This window comes from Ochotona princeps, chromosome 21 (assembly GCF_030435755.1).
Source record: "Ochotona princeps isolate mOchPri1 chromosome 21, mOchPri1.hap1, whole genome shotgun sequence".
NCBI classification, from domain to species: domain Eukaryota; kingdom Metazoa; phylum Chordata; class Mammalia; order Lagomorpha; family Ochotonidae; genus Ochotona; species Ochotona princeps.
Window position 1 is genome coordinate 25094523 of NC_080852.1, and position 22261 is coordinate 25116783.

At 48.1% G+C, this 22261-nt stretch overlaps 3 protein-coding genes across 3 annotated transcripts; 1 reads left to right on the plus strand and 2 right to left on the minus strand.

The window, feature by feature from the left end:
• Positions 1 to 730: 730 nt before the first annotated feature.
• IQCF5 (IQ motif containing F5) lies at positions 731 to 2774 on the plus strand. Its single transcript, XM_004581772.3, has 2 exons — positions 731 to 734; positions 2008 to 2774. The coding sequence occupies exons 1-2, from the start codon at positions 731 to 733 to the stop codon at positions 2760 to 2762; spliced, it is 759 nt and encodes a 252-aa protein (XP_004581829.2). The 3' UTR covers positions 2763 to 2774.
• Positions 2775 to 13142: 10368 nt separating this feature from the next.
• LOC101519426 (IQ domain-containing protein F2-like) lies at positions 13143 to 15254 on the minus strand. The gene is made up of 3 exons (XM_012925947.2): positions 14830 to 15254; positions 14626 to 14688; positions 13143 to 13579 (listed from the first exon to the last, which is right to left on the minus strand). The coding sequence occupies exons 1-3, from the start codon at positions 14845 to 14847 to the stop codon at positions 13196 to 13198; spliced, it is 465 nt and encodes a 154-aa protein (XP_012781401.2). The 5' UTR covers positions 14848 to 15254; the 3' UTR covers positions 13143 to 13195.
• Positions 15255 to 19412: 4158 nt separating this feature from the next.
• On the minus strand, positions 19413 to 21883 carry LOC101519185 (IQ domain-containing protein F2-like). The gene is made up of 3 exons (XM_058678929.1): positions 21385 to 21883; positions 21161 to 21241; positions 19413 to 19849 (listed from the first exon to the last, which is right to left on the minus strand). Exons 1-3 carry the CDS (start codon positions 21400 to 21402, stop codon positions 19466 to 19468), a joined length of 483 nt encoding a protein of 160 aa, XP_058534912.1. The 5' UTR covers positions 21403 to 21883; the 3' UTR covers positions 19413 to 19465.
• Positions 21884 to 22261: the final 378 nt, after the last annotated feature.

The window sequence follows — 22261 nt, forward strand, 5'->3', positions numbered from 1 at the left end:
CTGTGACTCTGAGGAAGATCAGGGCTTCTTGCTGTCCATGTGGAGCTCAGAGACCTGGTGTGGGCAGAAAGGGGCTCTGCAGGTGCAGTGTCCATCTGACTGTCACCTTGAGGGAGATAGTAGGGCCCCTGAACCTAAAATGGGGGCTCAGAATGGTCCTGGAATTCCTGGCTGGAAGGTGCCTGCCCTGTTCTCTCAGGTTCTTCCTAAGCGGCTGTGTGCAAGACAGCCAGACAGGGGACTTAGTCACAATGTGGGACTTGTCTGCTCCCTGAACTCAGTTATTCTCACCAAAAAGCTTCATGCATTTTTATATATATGATGCAGTCCCTGTGTTTCACTCATTAAAATCTGGCACAGGCCTCCATATTAGCACACAGACAGCAGATTCGTTCTCATCATATTCTGGTGTACCATTGTTAAATAAATAAACCAAAGCCCTTTGGAAGCATACCAATGGGTTTTAATGAGTATAGCCATATGCCTTGGGACGGTGAGGTGGTGTTTGGAAAGCTTTGTTTGTCACCCAGTTCTGGCCATCTTGGCAGGAAAGCTGAGACAGGAGCTGAAGGCTTCCCTTAGGAATGACTCAGTTGTTGGAGCCCATTCCGGTGTCTGCATCACAGATGCTATTCTGACGTCATCACCTCCCCCGGCCCTACTCTTCCGGCTGGAGCCGTGGCTGGAGGAGGGCAGACCTCAGGGTGATTGGACCATCTAGCCCCTGACCATGGGTAATTTCATAGGACGCAATCCTTTGGGAATCTGACTACCCATTCTCCAGTTAGGGGAAGTAGATCCACCCAGACTCCCTAAGAGGGCGAGGTGGCTTTCCCGCAGCTATACCCAGTGGGAGGGGGAAGGATCCCGCTCCGTGTTGAAGTCCCAGGAGAGGCTGGAGAAGCTGTGTCAGTGGCCAACTTGGCTCCCTGTTGCTTGATGGAGCACCTTGGCTTTCCTGCCAGGTCCTCCCCGATATTTCCCACCCCCCGCCCCCCCAGCCTAAGTTTCAAACTACAGTAAAAGGACAGCAGGTGGTTTCAAATGATACTGAAAACAATCACAAGTCATTTTGGTAGAGTGGAGCTTGTCGGTAGAGGGAAGCCCCTTCTCTCCCAGCCAATCCTAAACATACCTCTCCTTCCACACTGTCCCCCTCTAGCCCTGGTGGGGTGGGGGAGCTGTGTGCAGGCTGTGGCCCTGGGGTCCAGTGGGGTGATTCACAGGTGTGCCACCATGAGCTGTATTGTCCAAAGACAGACACTTAAGTGAGCAAGGGGCTCCCTGCCATCTTTACGCCAGGATATAGGTGGAAACTGGGCTGCCCTGATGATCCCAGCACATAGCTGGAAGCAAGGGCAGGATTGACCCACCTTTGCTGTCTTGTTGCTACAACTCAACCCTGTTTCCTCCTTAGGCAGACACATGGGTCAAGCTGTGGCACAAAGCATTGACTGTGGCAAAGAAGGAGGCGGGGGAGTGTGAGCCCTGAGCATACAGGGTTGGGGGTGGGGAATGCATGTGTGTGTTTGTGAGCTGATGTTGAAGCTATTTATTAAGGGTGTGTGTTGCTGGAGGCATCTCTGCTTTGCAGAGGAACAGGGATGCTGTGGCTTTGGTCTGAATAGAGATGAGGGGGCGAGCAGAGCAGGGGGTACCCCTTTTCCAGAGGGTGGGAAGGCTCTACAAGGCAAGTGGCCAGGCTCAGATGAGGTTTGTAGCTTTTTTTTTTTTAACCTCTACCTGAGTGTGTTATTGTTCTGGCCTAGCCAATCAGGTGCATCCTCATTTTCCAGATGGGGACATGGGGATAAAGAAGGCCAAGTAGTGTGTTGGTGCCTGTGAGTTGGAGAGTGGACGGAGGAAGGGCAGCTACCCAGCCTCCCGGATCCAGTGTTCTGGATGTTTCCATGGATAAGCATCTTGGAGAAGAACCTGGGCCCCTTTCCTAGTACACCCTGACTCCCCCCAGGGTACTCAGCGCTCTCTCTCCTTTCCTTTTGCAAGGTCCAAAATCAAAATCGAAACCGACCACCACCACATCGGAACCGAAACCACTGAAACCATCGAAATCAAAGAAATCAAAATCGAACACCAGCCTATCAGAACCGAACTCATCGAAATCGAACACCAGCGTATCAGAACCGAAATCAAAGAAATCGAAATCGAACACCAGCGTATCAGAACAGAAATCAAAGAAATCGAAATCGAACACCAGCGTATCAGAACCGAAATCAAAGAAATCGAAACCGAACAACAGCGAATCGGAACTGAAACGATCGAAATCATCGAAATCGAAATCGAAACCGACCACCACCACATCGGAACCGAAACCGAACTCCAAACAGTTGGCCGCGGCCGTGGTCATCCAGGCCTGGTGGCGGGGCACCCTGGTCCGCCGCACCCTGCTACACGCCGCCCTCCAAGCGTGGATCATTCAGAGCTGGTGGAGGCAAAAGTTGGTGCAGCTGAGGGAGCTGAGGCGGCGGATGACTCTGGAGCTCTTTGCCCGGCAAGAATGGGCGGTTGTGAGGGTGCAGTCTTGGGTGCGTATGTGGTGCATCCGCCAGCGGTATTGCCGGTTGCTCAACGCTGTGCGGATCATCCAGGCCTATTGGCGCTGGCGTAACTGTCATACCCGTGGCTTTATTCAGGGTGACTATGAACTCAAAGAAGACCGACTGGATATTCAACTTGAAATCTCTCTGGGCTCACAGGCTTGTAGAGTACAACAGTGCATACCCCTTCCAATAAAAGAATGACCAGGTCTGCTACAGCTGTGTCCCAATGTTCTCTGTCAGATGTAATTCCGGGAGGGCATCATTTGAGCTCATGATAGCAAATAGTAGGCATGGGGTAAGTACTTCTGGTGTTGGGTGTGGAGGATTCAGAGAGCCCTGATGCTGGGTGGATGGGATCCATGATTGATTAGCAAGGTCTGTCATGGGCAGGGGAGCTTGACTTTCAGAGTTGCCTGGGGAGTCAACTACAGGGTAAATGGTGCTGCTTGCCACCGAGTGTAGAGACCTGTGTCATCACTTGCTCTTTCAGAGTTTTAACATTTAAAAAAAAATTTTTTTAAAGATTTATTTATTTTTACTGGAAAGGCAGATTTATAGAGAAGGAGAAACAGAGAAAGATCTTCTATCTGTTGGTTCATACCACAAATGGCTGCAACGGCTGGAGCTGAGCAAATCCAAAGCCAGGAGCCAGAAGCTTCTTCCAGGTCTCCTGCTTGGGTGCAAGTTTCCAAGACGTTGGACTATCCTCCACTGCTTTCCCAGGCCACAAGCAGGGAACTGGATGGGAAGTGGAGCAGCCAGGACATGAACCGGTGCTCTTGCTACTGCGCCAGGCCCTTCAATTTTTTTTTTTTAAATGTGGTAAAATATACATGAAATGTACCATTTCAAAGTTTAGTGCAGTGGCATCAAATATATTCACTTTGGTATACAACCATCATCATCCATCTCCAAGGCTGTTTTCTTTTGCAAAAATTTATTTGAAAGAGATAAGTTCATTAATAAATAATTGCATACATACATTTATATAGAGAGAAAGTAAGTGAGGGAGAGACAGACACCCACCACCTGATTATTCATTCCCCACATGTCCACAACAGCCAAGGTTGGCCCAGGGGAAGCCGGGAGCTGGGAACTCAGTCCTGTCTCCGACTCAAGGTACTTGAGACTTCCCACTGTGTGCATGAGTAGGAAGCTGGAGTTGGGATCAGAGGCAGGAATTGAGCCCAGATATTCTGATACGGAATGCAGGCATTCCAAGCAGCAAGTAGCACTTTATTTATTTATTTATTTATTTGGAAGGCAGATTTACAATAAGACCGAGATCTTTCGTCTGCTGGTGCATTCCCTAAATGGCCACAACTGCCAGAGCTAGACCGGTCTGAAGCCACCAGGAAACAGGAGCTTCTTATGGGTCTCCTACATGGGCTCGGGGCCCAAGGCCTTGAGCCATCCACTGCTGACTTCCCAGGCTATTAGAGAAGAGCTGGATTGGAAGTGGAGCAGCTGGGACTCGAACCGAGGCCCAACACAGAAGCTGACATAGGCTCTGTTGCAGATCCTAATTAGGTAAGGAACGTCTGAGTCTATCATTGGTCCACCTAGGGGCCTTGCTAGCCCAGCGACGTACCTGGCTTTGCGGTCTTTCAGTTCTGGGCCAAGGTCTGAGTGCTGTGTCAGCCCTCCTCCTGAACCCATGGCAGCCATCAGTGATGACCCAAATGTGAGAGACCTGGATGGAGGTTTAGGCTCCTGGCTTCAGTTTGGACAAACCCAGGCCCTTGCAGCCATTTGGGAAGTAAGCCAGTGAATGGAAGATTTGTCTCTGTAACTATGCCTTTCAAATAAATAATTTTTTTAAATGAAAATTAAAATGCATACTTTTAAAATACAAGAATTTGCCTTTTTTCAAATTCACATTTTATGAAGTTTGTGCTTGCTTGAAGTTTGCAAGGTCTAGGCAATTTTACTTCTTTTCTCCCCTCTTAAAAAAATTAACACAAATGAGCAAATTTTCCAATACAGATTTAGGAGCATAGTAATCTTTTCCATCCTACCCACCCTTCTGCTCGCGTTCTTCGCCCATTTCCTCCTTCCTTCTTTCTTTTATCCCCCTGATTTTTGCAATAGCATGTTTTTGTTTCACTTTGCAATCACAGGCTTAAGATGCCCATCCACAGCACAGTGGGAAAACACTCTATGCCACTCCTCAGGAGCAAAAATGCTGTAAGCAATGATCAAATCCCAGGCTGTTCATCTCATTCTATTTAGTTACCACAGATCTGGAAAGCATGTGAGATTTGTGTTTTGGGGACTGGTTTATTTCATGAAGCATAATTGGAAGGAACAACTCGAGTAGCGACCTCAAAGACTGACTCCTCCATTCTGGACCCAGCGCCACCTTGAATGCTTGCTTCCCCAGCACTACTGTAAATCCCCTAGGTCTTGGTCCCTTTAAGGCTCAGTTGCCTAAGTAAGCTTCATGCCCTTTAGGCTTAAACTGTGTTTTTTTGCCATTCCATGTATTTCATGGCCCCCATACCTGACAGCTCTGCTCCAGCAACTCCCTGAGGCATCATCCCTGGTGTCTACCTACAGATACACCTGCCAAACCCCAACCTGGCACTCCCCATACCCACCTCGAGGCTATAAAGGTGCCCCTTCCTTTTGTTGTCTTCTTTTTCTCTTGCTCTCTGTCTCTCTCTGCATTCTCTCCAATTTCTGCTCTCCCACCTCCCTTGTTCTCTCTCTACCCGCTCCAGCTTTCCCGCTGCCCCGTAGCTGCCCTTCCCACCGGAACAAAGGGCCTCTTGTAAGACTCATGGTCTCTGGCATCTTGGATTTGTGGAGAAAAAAGCTAACAATAATGGTTTCCATTTGGATGCATTTATTGGCAAAAAAACAAGAGTTCATTCTTTTTATGGCTGAATAGTAGTCCATGGTGTATATTTATGACATTTTTTTCCCCAGCCAGCTGCTGGGTATCTGTATTGATTCCACAATGTAGCTCTTGTGAATTGCTCTACTGTTAACCTGAGGGTACACATGACTCTCTCATGTTGATTACATTCAGTTGGCTATAGTCCCAGGAGTGAGATGTCTGGGTCATATGGTAGATCCTATTTTCAGATGCTGAGGCATCTCTATACTGTCTTTTATAATAGACGCACTAGTTTACAGTCCCCCCAACCATGAATTAGGGTCCCTTTCTCCCTCGCCAGCATTTACTGTTTTCTGATTTTTGTATGTCAACGATTCTAACTGGGATGAGGTGAAATCTAATTGTGATTTTTATTTTTATTCCCCTGATGGCCAGAGAACCTGAACATTTTTTTTCTTTTTTCTTTTTTCTTTTTTTGCAGCAAAATAAGCTTATTTTTTAATTCAGATTTTCCCACAAACTTTTTTTTCTGGATTTATTTATTTTTATTGGGAAGGCAGATTTACAGAGAGAAGGAGAGACAAATATCTTCCATCTGCTAGTTCACTCCCCAAGCGGCCACAGGCCTCAGCTGTTGAAGATTTGAGCTCTGAGCAAAGGAGCCGTTTGAAAGGAGGAGGCTGGCCTGGAGATGGGGTGCCGGCTATCTGAGCTTTTTCTGAGCAGAGGCGACCTCCAGGGCACAAATTCCTCGGTATTCCCGGGCTCCTACGACCCTTCCTGGCTCCAGGGCTCCAGCATGCGGAATGCAGATTGCTCGGGGACATTCGCACTTCGGAGGACCATGGAGCAGGGGTGAGCGGGGTCAGCGGAGAAAAGCGGCTCCTTTGCTTGGAGCTCAAATCAGACGCCAGGGTTTCCAGCGCAGTTACGTCAGATCCACGCAGGCTGCGCCGTCCTTGCTTTCTTGAGAGAGGATTATTGATGACATCCTACTCCGTAACCTTTTTTTCAAGCTACATTTTTATGTCCAGGTTTTTGAACTTAAATCCCCCCCCCCTTTTTTTTTGGTCTAGAAAAATGCCTAAGAGGGCAATTTTGTTCGATTCCGACTTTAGGAAACTGTCGGATTGTTGTCCAGGGTGGCTGTGTCGGCTTAGATTCCCAAAAGCTGTGTATGAGAAATCCAGTTTCATCACATCCCTCAGCAGCATCTGGTTTTAGTATTTTAAAAAATATTTAGCCATTTTGACAGATGTATAATGTTATCTAAATTTGCATTCTCTTAATGGCTACTGAAGCTGGAAAGGTGTTCAAATGCTTATTTGCCATGTATCTCTTCCTCCAGTAAAATGTCTTTTCGTGTCTTGCTCCCATTCTCTAACTTAGTGCTGAGGGTTTTTTCCTAAAAATATATTTTAAAGGCTTATGTGTTTTACTGGAACGTTAGAGAGAGAGAGAGATCTTCCATCCACTGGTTCACTCCTCAGATGGTGGCGATGGCTAGAGCTGTGCCAATTCGAAGCTGGGAGCCAGCAGCTTCTTCTGGGTCTCTCTTCCATGGGTGCAGGGCCAAAGACTTGAGCCATCGTCTGCTGCAATGCTCAGTTTGGGAGTTAAAATATATAGCATCCGGATATCTATTAGAAAAGCCAAACTCTAGATCACCGCAGACATAAAGTGCTGGCTAGGAGGAGGAACAACTGGAACTTACTTTCATTGCAGCTACTCTGGAAAACAGTTTGGTACTTGTTACAAAGCACAATGCACTCTCACCACAGGACCTGGCATTTTTTTGTTCTTGCTTGTCTCTGCTTAAGGGCACCGAACACTGCTGTCCATTCAGTGGCCTGTGGATGTTTATGGTAGCTTTATCTACACCTGTTCTGGCTTCATAGCAGCAAAGGTGTCTGCAAGTAGGTGAACGGATAAGCAACGTGGGATGTATCCCTACAAGAGAATGCTATTTAATGCTGAAAAAGAGATGAGTTATCAAACCATGAAAAGACACGGAGAATCTTCAATGCATGCTACACAGTAAAAGACTCCAGGCTGAAGACGCTGTGTTACTGTATTTCCCACATATATGATATTCTGGGGGAAAAAAAGGTTAAACTATGGTGCCAGCAGGAAGAACAGGAATTGCCAGGAATGGTTTTTGGAGGGAGAGCAGTGAGGAATGCATAGGCAAAGCATAGAGGGAAATTAAGCTGCATGTGCTTGACTTGGGTGGTTATTTGTCAACACACAGTTTTCAAATCCATGGGCCGTCCCACCCCGAGGGTGAGCTCTCTGTAGGCTGCAGCCTTTGGGTGGTTATAATGTGCAAGTGTGAGCTCATCAGTCACACTGCAGGTGCCGCTCTGGTCGTGGAAATACTCCGTGAGTGAGGCTGGGCACGCGTGGGGAAGTGGTGGCAGGCTAATCTCCGTCTCCTCCATTTGTGCTACAACTTACCTTTAAAGAAGTCGTAAGTAAAAAAAACATCGAGTTACAGGCCATTCCTCTGAGAGGTGGTTTGTAAACATTTCCTCAAATCCCTTGGCTGCTCCTTCCACTTCCCTAACTGGGCTTTAATAGCATGGGCTTCATTTGAATGAGCAGTTTTCCTTTTTTGGACTGTGTTCCTGGTGTCAAATCTAAGAGCTTTTTGCCTTAAACTTTTCCCTCGTTTTCTGAAAAGTGTATTGTTTTAGTTTTTGAAAACTGAAATTGGTGCTTCATTTAGAGTTGATTTTTGTTTGTGTTGTGAGTCAAGGCTCATTTGCTTTTTTTTCATTTAAAAAATTTATTATTATCATTTTATGATACAGTTCCATAGACCTTGGAATTTCCCTTACTCCCACCCCAAGTCTCCTCCTCCCCCAAGTTCCCCTATATTATGATTATAATATTGTTCTTCATAAACAGTCGTATATCCATCATTACGGGCAAGGACAATGGCAGAGTCCAGCATCCCATTGTCAAGACATAGTAGCAGTTTCATTGGGAGTCCATCTTTGATCTGGAAGTAGAGATGCATACTGTACTGTATCCTCACATCTGGATCTTTGCTTTTGTCTCCATGGGTATCCAGTTATTTCATTCAGCGTCGTTTGCTAAGAATGTGGTCTTCCCCCCATTGAATTGTACATCTGCCAAAACTCAACGAAGCCTGCCTGTCTGCACAGGGTTGTTCCTGGGCGCTTGTTTGATCCCACTGATTTATCCTTCCACCAATGCAGCCTTACCTTGTCTGCTGAGCTTTAGTATTGGGTGGAGTGGAGTGATGTATCCCATTTTAGTATTTCTTTCTTTCCCTTTCTTTTTAATTTGTTTTTATTGGAAAGGAAGATTCACAAAGAGAAGATGAAACACAGAGAATTCCATTTCCATTCACTGTTCACTTCTCCAAGTGGCTGCAATGGCAAGAGCTGAGCCAATTCAAAGCCAGGAGCCAAGAACCTCCTTTTGGTCTCCCACACAGGTACAGGGTCCGAAGCCCTGCGCCACCCTTCACTGCCTTCCCAGGTCATAAGTAGGGAGTTAGATGGGAAGTAAAGCAGCCAGGTCACAAACTGGTTGGCCATATGGGATTCTGGCATTTGCAAGGGAAGGATTAGTCAGTTCAGTCATTGTCTAGGCATTCTTCTTCTTTTTTTTTTTTTGTCCAGCATTTATGTATTTTAAAGATTTATTTATTTTTATTCCAAAGTCAAATTTACAAAGTGGCTGCAACGGCTGGAGCTGAGCCAATCCGAAACCAGGAACCTGGGGCCTCTTCTGGGTCTCCTACATGGGTGCAGGGTCACAAGGCTTTGGGACGTCTCAACTGCTTTCCCAGGCCACAAGCAGAGAGCTGGGTGAAAGTGGGGCTGCTGGGATTAGGACTGGTGCTCATATGGGATGCCAGCATGTGTAAGGCGAGGACTTTGGCCACAAGGCTACCATTCCAGGCCCTCCAGTATTTATTTTTATGTGAGAGGCAAAGTTACAGAGAGAGAAACAGAGATAGAGAGATCCTCCAGCTGCTGATTAACCGAATAGCCGCAACAGCCAGAGTTGAGCTGCTGGAAGGTCAGGAGTTTACTCTAGATATTCCATGTGGACTCAGGGATCCAAGTAGTTGGGTCATCTGCTGCTCCCAGGCACATCAGCAGGGAGTTGGATTGAAAGTGGAGCAGCTAGTACTTGAACTGGTGCCTAGATGGGATTCCAGTACCTCAGGCAGAGGCTTAGCCTGAAATACCACAGCACCAACCCCTATGCTTCCTTTCAAAATGGTTTGAGCTAATCTTGAGCTTCTGCCCTGCTTTTTGTGAGGGTTCATTTCACCTGTCAGCCAGCCTGGGCCATGAGATGCCCAGTTAACGGGTTAAACATGCTTCCTGAGAGCGTTGCTGAGGATGTCTCTGGTAGAGATGAGTGTTTGAATTGATTGATGGCATAAAGCTGATGACCCTCCCCAGTGAGTGGTCATCATTCATGCAGCTAAAGGCCTGACCAGAATGAAAAGATGGAGGAAAGCTGACTGAGCCCTGCCTGGCCCCTGGAGGTGGGACTCGGAACTCTCGCAGGCAGTGGTGCTGACTCAGGCTTTGGAAGTGGTTCAGCACGGGTGCCACGGGTTTTGTGGCCCTCAGGCCTTTGACCTACACTATTGGCTGTGCTCGGTTTCCAGCTGGCAGATGGAAGAACGTGGGTCTTTGTAGATTCTGTAATTAGAATAGCCGTCTTCGCATATATAGCTCTGTCTCTGGAGGACCTGACTAATGTATCATACACATTTTAGAACAAACTTGACTATGCCTGTAAAATACTTTTCTGGGATTTTGACAGTAATTGCCTTGAACCTGTGCATCATTTTGTGGAAAACTGATATGTTCACTCTGCTGCCTTTCAGTTTGTGAACGTAGTGGATGTCTCTTTTGATTTAATGCATCTCCAGTTTCTCCACCCACGTCTCTGATGGGTGACAAGGGCCTGCCTCTATTGCTTCTACTGCCTCTACTGCCTTACAGGCACATGAGCAGGGAGCTGGATTAAAAGTGGAGACTCTAGGGCCCGGTGCATTAGCCTAGTGGCTAAAGTCCTCGGTTTGCATGCACTGGGATCCCATATGGGTGTTGGTTTGTGTCCCAGCGGACCAGCTTCCCATCCAGCTCCCTGCTTGTGGCCTGGGAAAGCAGTCGAGGACCGCCCAACACCTTAGGATCCTGCACCTGTGTGGGAGACCTAGAAGAAGTTCCTGGCTCCTGGCTTCGGATTGGCTCAGTTTCAGCCATTGTGGCCACTTGGGAAGTGAATCAGTGGATGGAAAATCTTCTTCTCAGTCTCTTCTCCTCTCTGCATATCTGAATTTCCAATAAAAATAAAGACATCATTAAAAGGAAGAGGAGACTTGAACTGGTGCTCACACATCTGCATTGCAGGTGGCAGCTTAATGTGATGTGCCACAACACCGGCCCCGCCCTTTGGCTTCTTAAATTAGCATTTTGTAGTTTAGAGCTTGTAGATCTTTGTATGTGTTAAGTGTGTTTCTAAGAAGATTGTTTTCTTTGGAGCAATTTTCTTTCATTCATTTTTTTTTTTTAACATTCCTCAGAATGTTTTATGCAGATAACCATGTCATTTGAAAGTCGGGATGGCTTTCTATCTTCTCTTCCATTTTGCATGCCTTTTACTTCCTTTTCTTGCCTAATTGCCTTGGCGGAACTTTCAGTACAGAAGTGTGTGAACAGAAGTGTGTGTACCCTTGTCCCTGATCTTAGGAGAAGCAGCATTCCAATGTTAACCTTTCAATGTTAACCATGACAGGTTTTTCTTTGATTCTCTCGATCAGTTTGAGGTGGTCTCTGTTTCAAGCCTGTTGCACTTTTAAAAAATCATGAATGAGTGTTGGATTTTTTCAAATAGCTTTTTTTATATTAATTGATGGTTTGCTTTTGATGGGGACAAAGACCTGTCATTTGTTTCGCCTCGAGGGAAGGCAGCTGCATTTGTGGGATGGAAACGAGTTGATGAGAAGGTGGCAGTCCAGGCTTTCTTCAGTTGAGTGGGTGGTGACATCGTAAGTGGAGTTCAGGCAGAGAAGAAGTAGACTCAGACAGTTGGAGAGGAGGTGGTATGAATTATTCAACATAGGAAATGTAAATGCAAAGTACCAGAAAAGCTTATGGGGAAACATGTCTGGTTGGGATATGTAATCAGGACAGTAAATGGAGATATGACTGCTGGTTTCCCTCAAGCCATGTTGCCCAATTTTGTAGGTGCAGGACAGGGAAATGTCTGGGTTCATGTCACACGTGTTTGCAGTGTGGCAGGGGGAAAGATGGACCAGGCAAGCCAAAGTGTGCAGGGGAGAGATTCTCTCAGTGAAAAGAATCTAGGGCCTGTATTGTGTCAGTGAGTAAAGCTGCAGCACTAGCATCCCACTGGGGCTCCGGTTTGAGTCCTGATGGCCCCACTTCTGATCCAGCTCTTGGCTGTTACACCTGGAAGAAGGGGCAGAAGATGACCCAGGTCCTTGGGCTTCTGCTACTCACAGCGGAGACCTGGAAGAAGCTCCTGGCTCTTGACTTCAGCCCGGGCTATGACTTTCCCTCTTACTTTAAATAAACCAATATCTTAAAAAAAAATGTCTGAACTGGATAAATCAAAAGTGGGTGAAAAATAATGGGTAGGGTCAATCAATTGGAAGACCTTAGGACACCTTTGGAAATTGCTTAACCATAAGGAAAGAATGAAGTAATTGCTAGGTGGAGTGCTAGAGAAAGACTTGAGCAGTAGTACAATCGTGTTGTTGAGGTCTAGCACCTAATGGGCCCGGTCAGTGGCCCCTAACATCTGTGGTCGTTTGAATAAAATGTGACACACACACTATCTTATTTCAGGGGCTCTGCAGCCCACATGGCTACTGGATGCCATAATGGATAGTAGAGATGGAGAAGTTCTCCGTCCTCACAGAAAGTTCTATTGAATGATGCTGTGCTAGATTAGCCCTAACAGTGGGTGACTGAAGACGGACATGTGATTGGCTTATTTGAGGGAAGAATTGAGAGGCTAGATTGTGTGTCATCTTGGTCAGGATAAAACCACCCTGAATGGAGATGCCAGTAGAGGTGGGGTCATATCAGAGAGGACCTTGATTGTTACACAGGTCCTGGGGAGAGGTTTTGGATCCAGGGATTTGCTGAGCAAAAATGGAGGTGCTGTGAGTTTGAGATGTTCTAGTCCCCAGGACCACCACCTGCCCATCAGCAGGTGCAGCCCACCCTCCTTCAACTTCTAAGGGGACTTCCTGGTACTCACTGGGCTGCACTGTTCAGGCCCCAGGGGGAGTCAGCTGTATCCTGATGTTCTCTCTCCATGCTTGCCAAGGAGTAAACTGAGGCACCATAGGCCCAGCTGCCCCTTGTCTGTGCTGTCAGAGCCATTTTTCACAGTCTGCTCAGATGTGTATGGAGGGGCCCAGGCTCTTCAGGAAGGTGATGTGCCCTCATCTCCCCAGTGCCCCATGATCTGAAAGGGACAGGGATGGGATTTTGAATTTTGTCACATAGTTTCTGTTGTGACAACCGAGGGAGTGACATGCAGCTACTGTCACTCTAAACCAAGGTGCACAGACCCTGCTGGCACAGTTCTTTGATATTCTGTCTAAGGAGGAGGAGGAGGAAGAGGGTCAGGGAAGAGAGGAGGAAGAGGCAGTAAGGCTGAGATGTTACGTTTTCTCTTAACTGGAAGACCATAGGCAGCACACCAGATCTAAGTAGCAGTTTACTGTGGACAGGAGACTGTTGGCTCATCAACACCCTTAGGAGTTGATGATTTCGATGTGAAACTGCAGGTGGGTGGCGGTGACCACACAGTGGCCCTGGAGTTGTGCACATGTCTGGCAGCTGTGGCACTGCCAGTGGCATTGGATGACATAGATAGCATGGAGCACCTGGCAGTATCGCCAGTGGATGCGCCACATGCGCACCAAGGACTGGAGCTTGGTTACTGCCCTCTCCCTCTGTGCATAGACCAGCAGCGCTGCTCGCCGCTTCTTCTCCAGCATTCTCAGCAGGGTCATCTTCCACCAGCGCTGGATGATGCAGGCCCTGAGAGCCATGTGTAGCAGCGTGCGGCGCACCAGGGTGCCACGCCACCACGCCTGGATCTTTATGGCTGCTGTCTCTCTTCTCCTTAACTCTTTCTAGACAGAAAGAAGAGACATTGCTTAGTTGATGTCTTGTCATCTAACGCTAGTATCCAACCTGGTGCACCCAGGTAGATGCTAAGACCCAGCTACTTGAGTCTCGTACCTCCCAGGGTGTGCATAAGCAGGTAGCTGAACTGCTGAGCAGAGTCAGGACTTCAAAATGGACATTGGGACTTGGGTTGGAGTACCTGGAGTGGTGACCAAGCCACTGCACTAAATATCTGCCCCTGAATTCTCTCTCTCTCTCTTTTAAAATTTTATCTATGTGAAAGGCAGAGTGAGAGAATAAGAATACACACACACGCACACACATATATATAGAGAGAGTGAGTTTGGGAGAGATTTTACACTCCCTGGTTTACTTCCCAAATGGCTTCAATGGCTAGAATTGGGCCAGCCCTAAGCCAAGAGCTTTTGGAAGTCTCCTATAAGTATTCCATAAGCACTTAGGCCACTAAGAATCAGACGTGGAGCAGCTGGGACTCAAACTGGTGCCCTGGTGTGATGCTGGTATTGCAGGAGGTGATCTTCCTGCTCTGCCACAGCACCATTCCATGAATTCTGTGTTAACACCAGTTTTCCCTCAGAGAGAGCAGGGATCAGCAGGGGTCTAATGGGAGCCAGCATATTGATGGTGACTGTCACCTGCCAGGAAGCCCAGTTGCTGCATCCTCAGAGTCCCAGCATGCTGCACTGTGCTTGGAGCCATATAAGAGCAGTGGCCAGGTCTTGGAGGGGGGGTTGTTCCCTCAGCACGTGCTCTGATCACCCCACATTCAGAACATTCTGCTCTTGGAATAATAATTCCACATCCTCCCATCTCTGCCCATGTCATAGAGGATAACCCTGCTTCTCCACTGGGACCATCTGTGGGACAGTCAGGCTTGACTCAGTGGGAGCAAGCTGAGGAGGGGAAGTGGAAATGAATTACCAATGCTTGATGAGTTGAGACAAGGGATCCACCAAGGACAAAAGCCCACATCCTAGGGATGTGCACACCAATGTCCTGGTTTCTCTCAACAACAAGAAATTCTACCTACCTGCTGCTTTCTCTTTTTCTGTTGAATTTGCCAGTAAGTTATTTCTTCAACATCATCCTCGATCTGTCATCAGCAAAAATGAGAAGCACACAGCTGGGTTAGGACTACAGTGTGGTGTCTGCCCTCTCTTGTGCGAGACCTGTGGAGCCCAGCTGATGCTCACCCATCCCTAGCTCCCCAGGTACATGTGGTTATGTCTCTTACACAAAATCGAATCCCCATGGCCTGCTTCTAGATGGTTCCTTAGCCCAGATTTCTCTGCTTCCTAAGGCCTGACTTGAGTGACATGAGTGAGAGGGGAGGTGTGAGTTCACAATTCATTGTGACATCGGCCTTAGCATGTCTTCCACAGAGTGGAGTGTGCCCCACTGTTGTCTTGGACTGCTTGCCCTGCTTCCCACCTGTCAGAGCCATTCCCAGCTCAGGGTTGCCGGTCTGGCACTGTGTCCTGGCGTCTCCCTCCTCCTGTGCCTTCTGGTCCTCAGTCATGCTGCCATGAAGGAGGGAGCTGGGGCCAGAAATCTCCACTGGCTGTGCAGGATCTTCCTCAGCTGAGGCTTCCTGGGATGTCTGGTCTCAGGCTCAGAGACCTCATCCTGTCTGAGGAATCCAGCAGCAGCAGCAGCAGCAGCAGCCATGCCAAACGTGGCTGGAAGGAGATCAAGCCCCAGAGCAACACAGAAAGCAGAAGCAGGAAGTGGAACACATACTTGAAGGTTTGGGTAAAGTTTCTGGTTGGGATGTGTGCATCCCTTGTCAGGGAGACTAGATGAGTGCTGGCTCTCCTCCCAGTTCCATCTTCCTGGAGGTAGCTGGTGATGGCTCAAGCAATGAGTTCCTGCTACCCATCTGTGAGAGCAGGAGCGAGTTCTTCCAATGTAGATTACCAATAATGACTGAATAAGATATCTAAGACTTGATAAGTTGAGTAAATCCACCAAAGATGAGGAGGTTCTCCCTGACCTTTGGAAACCTTAGCACATCTGGTATTTATTTCCAGTGAGACTTAAATCTTTAAAGGTTTCTTTCTTTCTTTCTTTCTTTCTTTCTTTCTTTCTTTCTTTCTTTCTTTCTTTCTTTCTTTCTTTCTTTCTTTCTTTCTCTTTCTCTCTCTCTCTCTCTCTCTCTCTCTCTCTCTCTCTCTCTCTCTCTCTCTTTCTTTCTTTCTTTCTTTCACTCCCTCCCAAGACTAGGCCATTGCAGACCCATGTGGATCTCTGATTACGATGGAGATGGTGGGGTTGGGAGAGAGGTGGGTGAAATAAATGGTTCAGTTTTTCCTTCCGTGTCTGCAGGGAGTGGGGGGTGAGAGAGAAAGTGTGAAGTTTTTTGCTGTCACACTACATTAACACCCATGGAGGTAGGCATGGATATTGCCTTTGAGACCCCATTGTGGGGAAGAATGTTCCGAAGGTGTTACTTGAATGATGTTGATTTTTCTGAGAAGTTGTCTGATTTGTGACATCAGTGGTGAGGGATTCTTTCCAAGGCTTTTTTGCTTGTTTGTCTACCTCAGTGCGCCTCCAGACCTAGGTACTTGTACAACCTGGCCTGGAATATTGTTCTACTTGTCCTTCTTTTCATCTTTTGGCGGGGTGTTGGCTTAGATGAGCTGGCTGTTTTGTCTTCTGTGATCTTCTGGTTGTGCTCTCCATTCTTGCATGAAGGACAGCAACTGAACGTGGCCCAGTCCTGCAACACGTGCCCTGGGTTCAGAACATGTGTCTATGTGATTTTCCCTGAGGACAAGCACAGTGGTCTAGTTGAAGGGTCCCCTAAGAAACGTCACCTGTAAGGTCCTCAGGCCTTGCTCTTGTGTGTGCCAGCTAGTGCAGTGTCAGTCTCATCTGTGCCCTTCACCAGCCACATGTACCAAGGGTATAGCTGCCTGGTCAGCCCCACACTCAGCTCTGGCTCTCACGTCAACTGGCAGGTGTTGCAGACTAGCACAGCCTAGCCTGCCTCCTCAAGCTCAACTCTTGTATGTACCAGTGGGTGTTGTGGCCTAATTGCAGTGCCCCCAAAGAACCCCTACATGGTCTGGCCCCAGTCCCAGTTTTTATGCATGCCAGTGGGTGCTATATACTAGCCCGGCCCAGGCTGCTCCCAGCCACAGCTCTTGAACTGTGGCCTACTTGGGACAAACCCTAGAAACCCATATGATACCTGTCCCCAGCTTTGGGTCTCAACGAGCTAACAGGTGCTGCAGCCTTAACCAACCCTGGCTCACCTCCAATCCTGGCTTTTGTGTGGGCCAGTGAGTATTGTGGCCTAGCCCCGTTCATGCTGACTCCAGCCTTGGTTCTTGTGCACAATGGCAGGTGCTGAAGCCTAGAAGGGTGTCCCCAAAGATCTACTAGACCCACTTGAGCTCTGGTTTTCGCATGTGCTGGTGGGTACTGTGGTCAAGCCTCGTGTGGCTCTCCCTAAGCCCTGGCAAACACTGGCTGTTGCTATGGCCTAACCTGACCTGGTCCACTCCTAGTCCAAGTTCTCATCAGCAGGTGTTGTGGCCTAGCCTGACTTGATCTATCCACAGACCTGACTCTTGTGTGCATGGGCAAGTGCTTTAGTGTGACCTGGGAAAGCCCTCTGGATTCTCTCTTCTGATCCACCCTGTCTCAGCTTCTTTGATACCTGTGGGTGCAGTAGCCTGGTCCATGGAAGAAGCCCCAAGAAATCATTTTAACATGTCAAACAATCCCTCAATGGCCCCATTCTGATCCATCTCCAGCCCCCATCCCTTGGCAATGTGTGATCCTCCCATGTGTGTTTGGTGGTAGTGATAAGTGATAAGTGACATACCTGGCACTCTGTCCCTTTCCCCAGATCTCTCTCTCTCTCTCAAATAAAATAGGCAGATACGCTGGCACATTAACACAGTAAACACAGAGATGGCATTAACCAGGAACAGAATGTAACCAGATATTGGCTAATTTTGTCCCAGAGGTGTAACACTTGCCTAGGTACAAGAAGTTTAGGGAGTTGCCCACATCTGGGCTTTCAAAGATACTATAAACATGAAAAGTTCCATCAAGCATTTGAAGAATTGGGAGTTAATTTCCTGACACAACCTGCTGGGATTTTTATGTGATTTTGTGTGGGATTTGCTGATTGGAGGTGGGGCAAGATTATTTTTGGGAAACAGATATCTCTTGTAAGAATGAGAGCTATACTCTGAATGTGTGGACACCTGGTAGTGACAATCCTTTGTTTTCCTCTATGTTTTAACTTTCTTCAAGTTGACCTAGAATTACAATTATCATCTCGATGTATGGCAATCTCTTTTGCGGTAGTAATATCAAAGATGTATAACAAAAGGTTTCAAGAGACGAAGGTTCCTGTGAGCTCTTCGCTTTCTCACTCCTTTATGGGAGGGGAGGGGAGGGGAGGGGAGCTTTGTATGGATCTCCCACGTAGGTGGAGGGTCCAAGGATTTCTGTCTCTGGCTTTCTGCCTCCAAATTAATAATAAACATTTATGAAAAGGAAGTATTTTTTTAAAAAAGATTTATTTATCTATATTTGAAAGACAGTTACAGAGAGAGAAGGGGAGAGCTAAAGGGAGAGCTTGCATCTGTTGGTTCACTCCCCAAATGGTTGCAATGGCTGGAGCTGGGCTGGTCCAAACTGGGAGTCAGGAGTTCCTTTCCAGTCTTCTATGTGGGTAGAGAGGCCCAAGAAATTTGGGGCATCATCTGTTGCTTTCAACCAGGCTGTAAGTCGGGAGAGAGATTGCAGGTGGAGCATCCAGGACTTAAACTAGTGCGCATGTGAGATGGTGGCACTGTAGGCTGAGGCTGAAGCTGCTGTGCTACAGCATTGGTGCCAGAAAAGGAAGTATTTTGATAAAAATAATATTAAAGAGGAACTAAAGCTAAAACTGAGGTGTTCTGAACCTGAGATTTTTCACTAGCCCTTAGGACCATCACCTGCCCATCAGCAGGTGCAGCCCACCCTCCTCCCACTATTTTTTTTTTAAGAGTTATTTATTTGTATTGCAAAGTCAGATATACAGAGAGGAGAGGAGAGAGAGAGGAAGATCTTCTGTCTGATGATTTACTCCCCAAGTGACTGCTATGGCCGGTGCTGTGCCAATTCGAAGCCAGGAACCAGAAACCTCCTCCAGGTCTCCCATGCGGGTGCAGGGTCCCAAGGTTTTGGGCTGTCCTCGACTGCATTCCAAGGCCACAAGCAGGGAGTTGGATGAAGGTGGAGCTGCTGGGATTAGAACCACCACCCATATGGGATGCCAGTGTGTGCAAGGTGAGGACTTTAGCCGTTAGGCCATGGTGCCGGGCCCACCCTCCTCCTCCAAGGGGACTTCCTGGTTCTCAGCTGGGCTGCACTGTTCAGGCCCCAGGGGGAGTCAGCTGTATCCTGATGTTCTCTCTCCATGCTTGCCAAGGAGTAAACTGAGGCACCATAGGCCCAGCTGCCCCTTGTCTGTGCTGTCAGAGCCATTTTTCACAGTCTGCTCAGATGTGTATGGAGGGGCCCAGGCTCTTCAGGAAGGTGATGTGCCCTCATCTCCCCAGTGCCCCATGATCTGAAAGGGACAGGGATGGGATTTTGAATTTTGTCACATAGTTTCTGTTGTGACAACCGAGGGAGTGACATGCAGCTACTGTCACTCTAAACCAAGGTGCACAGACCCTGCTGGCACAGTTCTTTGATATTCTGTCTAAGGAGGAGGAGGAGGAAGAGGGTCAGGGAAGAGAGGAGGAAGAGGCAGTAAGGCTGAGATGTTACGTTTTCTCTTAACTGGAAGACCATAGGCAGCACACCAGATCTAAGTAGCAGTTTACTGTGGACAGGAGACTGTTGGCTCATCAACACCCTTAGGAGTTGATGATTTCGATGTGAAACTGCAGGTGGGTGGCGGTGACCACACAGTGGCCCTGGAGTTGTGCACATGTCTGGCAGCTGTGGCACTGCCAGTGGCATTGGATGGCATAGATAGCATGGAGCACCTGGCAGTATCGCCAGTGGATGCGCCACATGCGCACCAAGGACTGGAGCTTGGTCACTGCCCTCTCCCTCTGTGCATAGACCAGCAGCGCTGCTCGCCGCTTCTTCTCCAGCATTCTCAGCAGGGTCATCTTCCACCAGCGCTGGATGATGCAGGCCCTGAGAGCCATGTGCAGCAGCGTGCGGCGCACCAGGGTGCCACGCCACCACGCCTGGATCTTTATGGCTGCTGTCTCTCTTCTGATTGATTCTCTCTAGACAGAAAGAAGAGACATTGCTCAGTTGATGGCTGACCATTAAACCACGATCCTCCTGGAAGCCTGTACTCTATTTTTTTTTACTTAATCGAGAGAAATGGAGACTGAGCAAGATATTCTATTAATTGGTTTACCTCTCAAATGCCCACAGTAACCACGTGGAACTCAACCTGGGTTTTCTGTGTTGGTACAGGGCCCACCTATTGAGCCTCATTGGTGCCTTTTAGCGTGTGCATAAACAGGAAGCTGGAATGGTGTTGAACCCAAACATTAAGACTAGGAATGGGGGTACCCGTTGTGGTGACTTATCCGTTGCACCAAATACCTGCCCTTGAACTCTGTCTCTTTTTAAAAAACATCTAGTTTTATTTAAGTGAAATCAGAATTAGAGCACAAGGAGAGAAAAAGAGAAAGAGACAGAAAGAGCAAGAAAGAGCTCTTCCATTCCCTGGTTTACTTCCCAAAAGGCCTCAACTACTGGCACTGGGTCTGACTGCAATCACGAACCAAGAGTTTCTTCTAAGTCTCCCATAAATGTCAGGGGGCCCAAGGACTTACACTGTGGTCTGATGCCTGCCAAGGATCAGATACGGAGTAACTGGAACTCAACCACCCCCATACGCAATGACACTGTTGCAGGAGGCAATTTCAGCTGCTCTGCCACGGCACCAGCCTCTGAGTTCCGTGTTAACACCTTCCTCTCTCAGAATAAGCAGGGATCAGCAGGGCTCTAACTGGATTCAGCATATTGATTGGTGACTGTCACCTTCCAAGTAGACCTACCACCACACATCAGAGTCCCAGTGTGCTTCACTGCTCCATCACTCCAGTGCTTGGAGCTACACAAGAGCCATTAGTTACTGGAAGGTGTGTAAGGACAAGGGCTGTTCTCATTGAACCTGCCTTTGCAGGGCTCACTGCTCTAGAGAGGAGGGCTGGTGTTTGGCCTGCTGACCCTGTCAGGAAGCCCCGTCCTATCCACTCAGGGCATTTTCTCTCTGACATGACCTAGTCTTTGGAATCTTCCTCAAAACATGCTCTGCTCACCCCCACATGGAACATTCTGCTCTTGGATTAAGAGTCCCCACGTCCTCCCCTCCCACCTCTGCCCATGTCATAGAGGATGACCCTGCTTCTCCACTGGGACCCTCTGTGGGACAGTCAGGCCTGACTCAGTGGGAGCAAGCTGAAGAGGGAAAGTGGAAATGAACGACTGATGCTTGATGAATTCAGATGAAGGATCCACCAGGGGAAAAATATGTGCACACAATGTCCTGATTTCTCTCAACAACAAGAAATTCTATTTACCTTTTTTCTTCTTTGTTGAATATACCAGTAGGTTATTTCTTCAACCTCCTCAACATCAATCAAAATTATGTTTCCATCAACCTGTCATCAGAGGAAAAATGAGAAGTACACAGCTGGGTTAGGACTACAGTGTGGTGTCTGCCCTCTCTTGTGCGAGACCTGTGGAGCCCAGCTGATGCTCACCCATCCCTAGCTCCCCAGGTACATGTGGTCATGTCTCTTACACAAAATCGAATCCCCATGGCCTGCTTCTAGATGGTTCCTTAGCCCAGATTTCTCTGCTTCCTAAGGCCTGACATGAGTGACATGAGTGAGAGGAGAGGTGTGAGTTCACAATTCATTGTGACATCGGCCTTAGCATGTCTTCCACAGAGTGGAGTGTGCCCCACTGTTGCCTTGGACTGCTTGCCCTGCTTCCCACCTGTCGGAGCCATTCCCAGCTCAGGGTGGTCGGTCTGGCACTGTGTCCTGGCGTCTCCCTCCTCCTGTGCCTTCTGGTCCTCAGTCATGCTGCCATGAAGGAGGGAGCTGGGGCCAGAAATCTCCACTGGCTGTGCAGGATCTTCCTCAGCTGAGGCTTCCTGGGATGTCTGGACTCAGGCTCAGAGACCTCATCCTGTCTGAGGAATCCAGCAGCAGCACCAGCAGCAGCAGCCAGGCCAAACGTGGCTAGAAGGAGACCAAGCCCCAGAGCAACACAGAAAGCAGAAGCAGGAAGTGGAACACATACTTCAAGGGTGAGGTTTTGGTAGGAGGTGATTGGCCTATTGGTCAAGATGGTGGTTGGGGTGTGAGCATCCGTTGGTGCCGGGCTGGGTGAGTGCTGGCTCTCCTCCCAGTTCCATCTTCCTGGAGGTAGCTGGTGATGGCTCAAGCAACTGGGTTCCTGCTGCCCACCTGAGAGAGCAGGGTTGGGTTTGGTTTTTTTGTTTGTTGTTTTTGATTACTTATTTTCTTTGGAAAGGCAGATCTACAAAGAGGAGACAGAGAGAAAGAGCTTCCACCTGGTGGTTCACTCCCCAGGTGACTGTAAGGGCTGGGGCTGAGCTGATCTGAAGTCAGGATTCCAGAGCCTCTTCTGGGCTTCCTACACAGGTGCAG

Bases quoted from the DNA above. Each gene is read 5' to 3' on its own strand.
- LOC101519185 (XM_058678929.1), bottom strand. The intron at 19,850-21,160 runs GTAAATAGAATT...CTTTCTGTCTAG, and splicing joins TTCAACAAAGAAGAAAAAAG to AGAGAATCAATCAGAAGAGA.
- LOC101519426 (XM_012925947.2), bottom strand. The intron at 13,580-14,625 runs GTAGGTAGAATT...CTTTCTGTCTAG, and splicing joins AGAAAAAGAGAAAGCAGCAG to AAAGAGTTAAGGAGAAGAGA.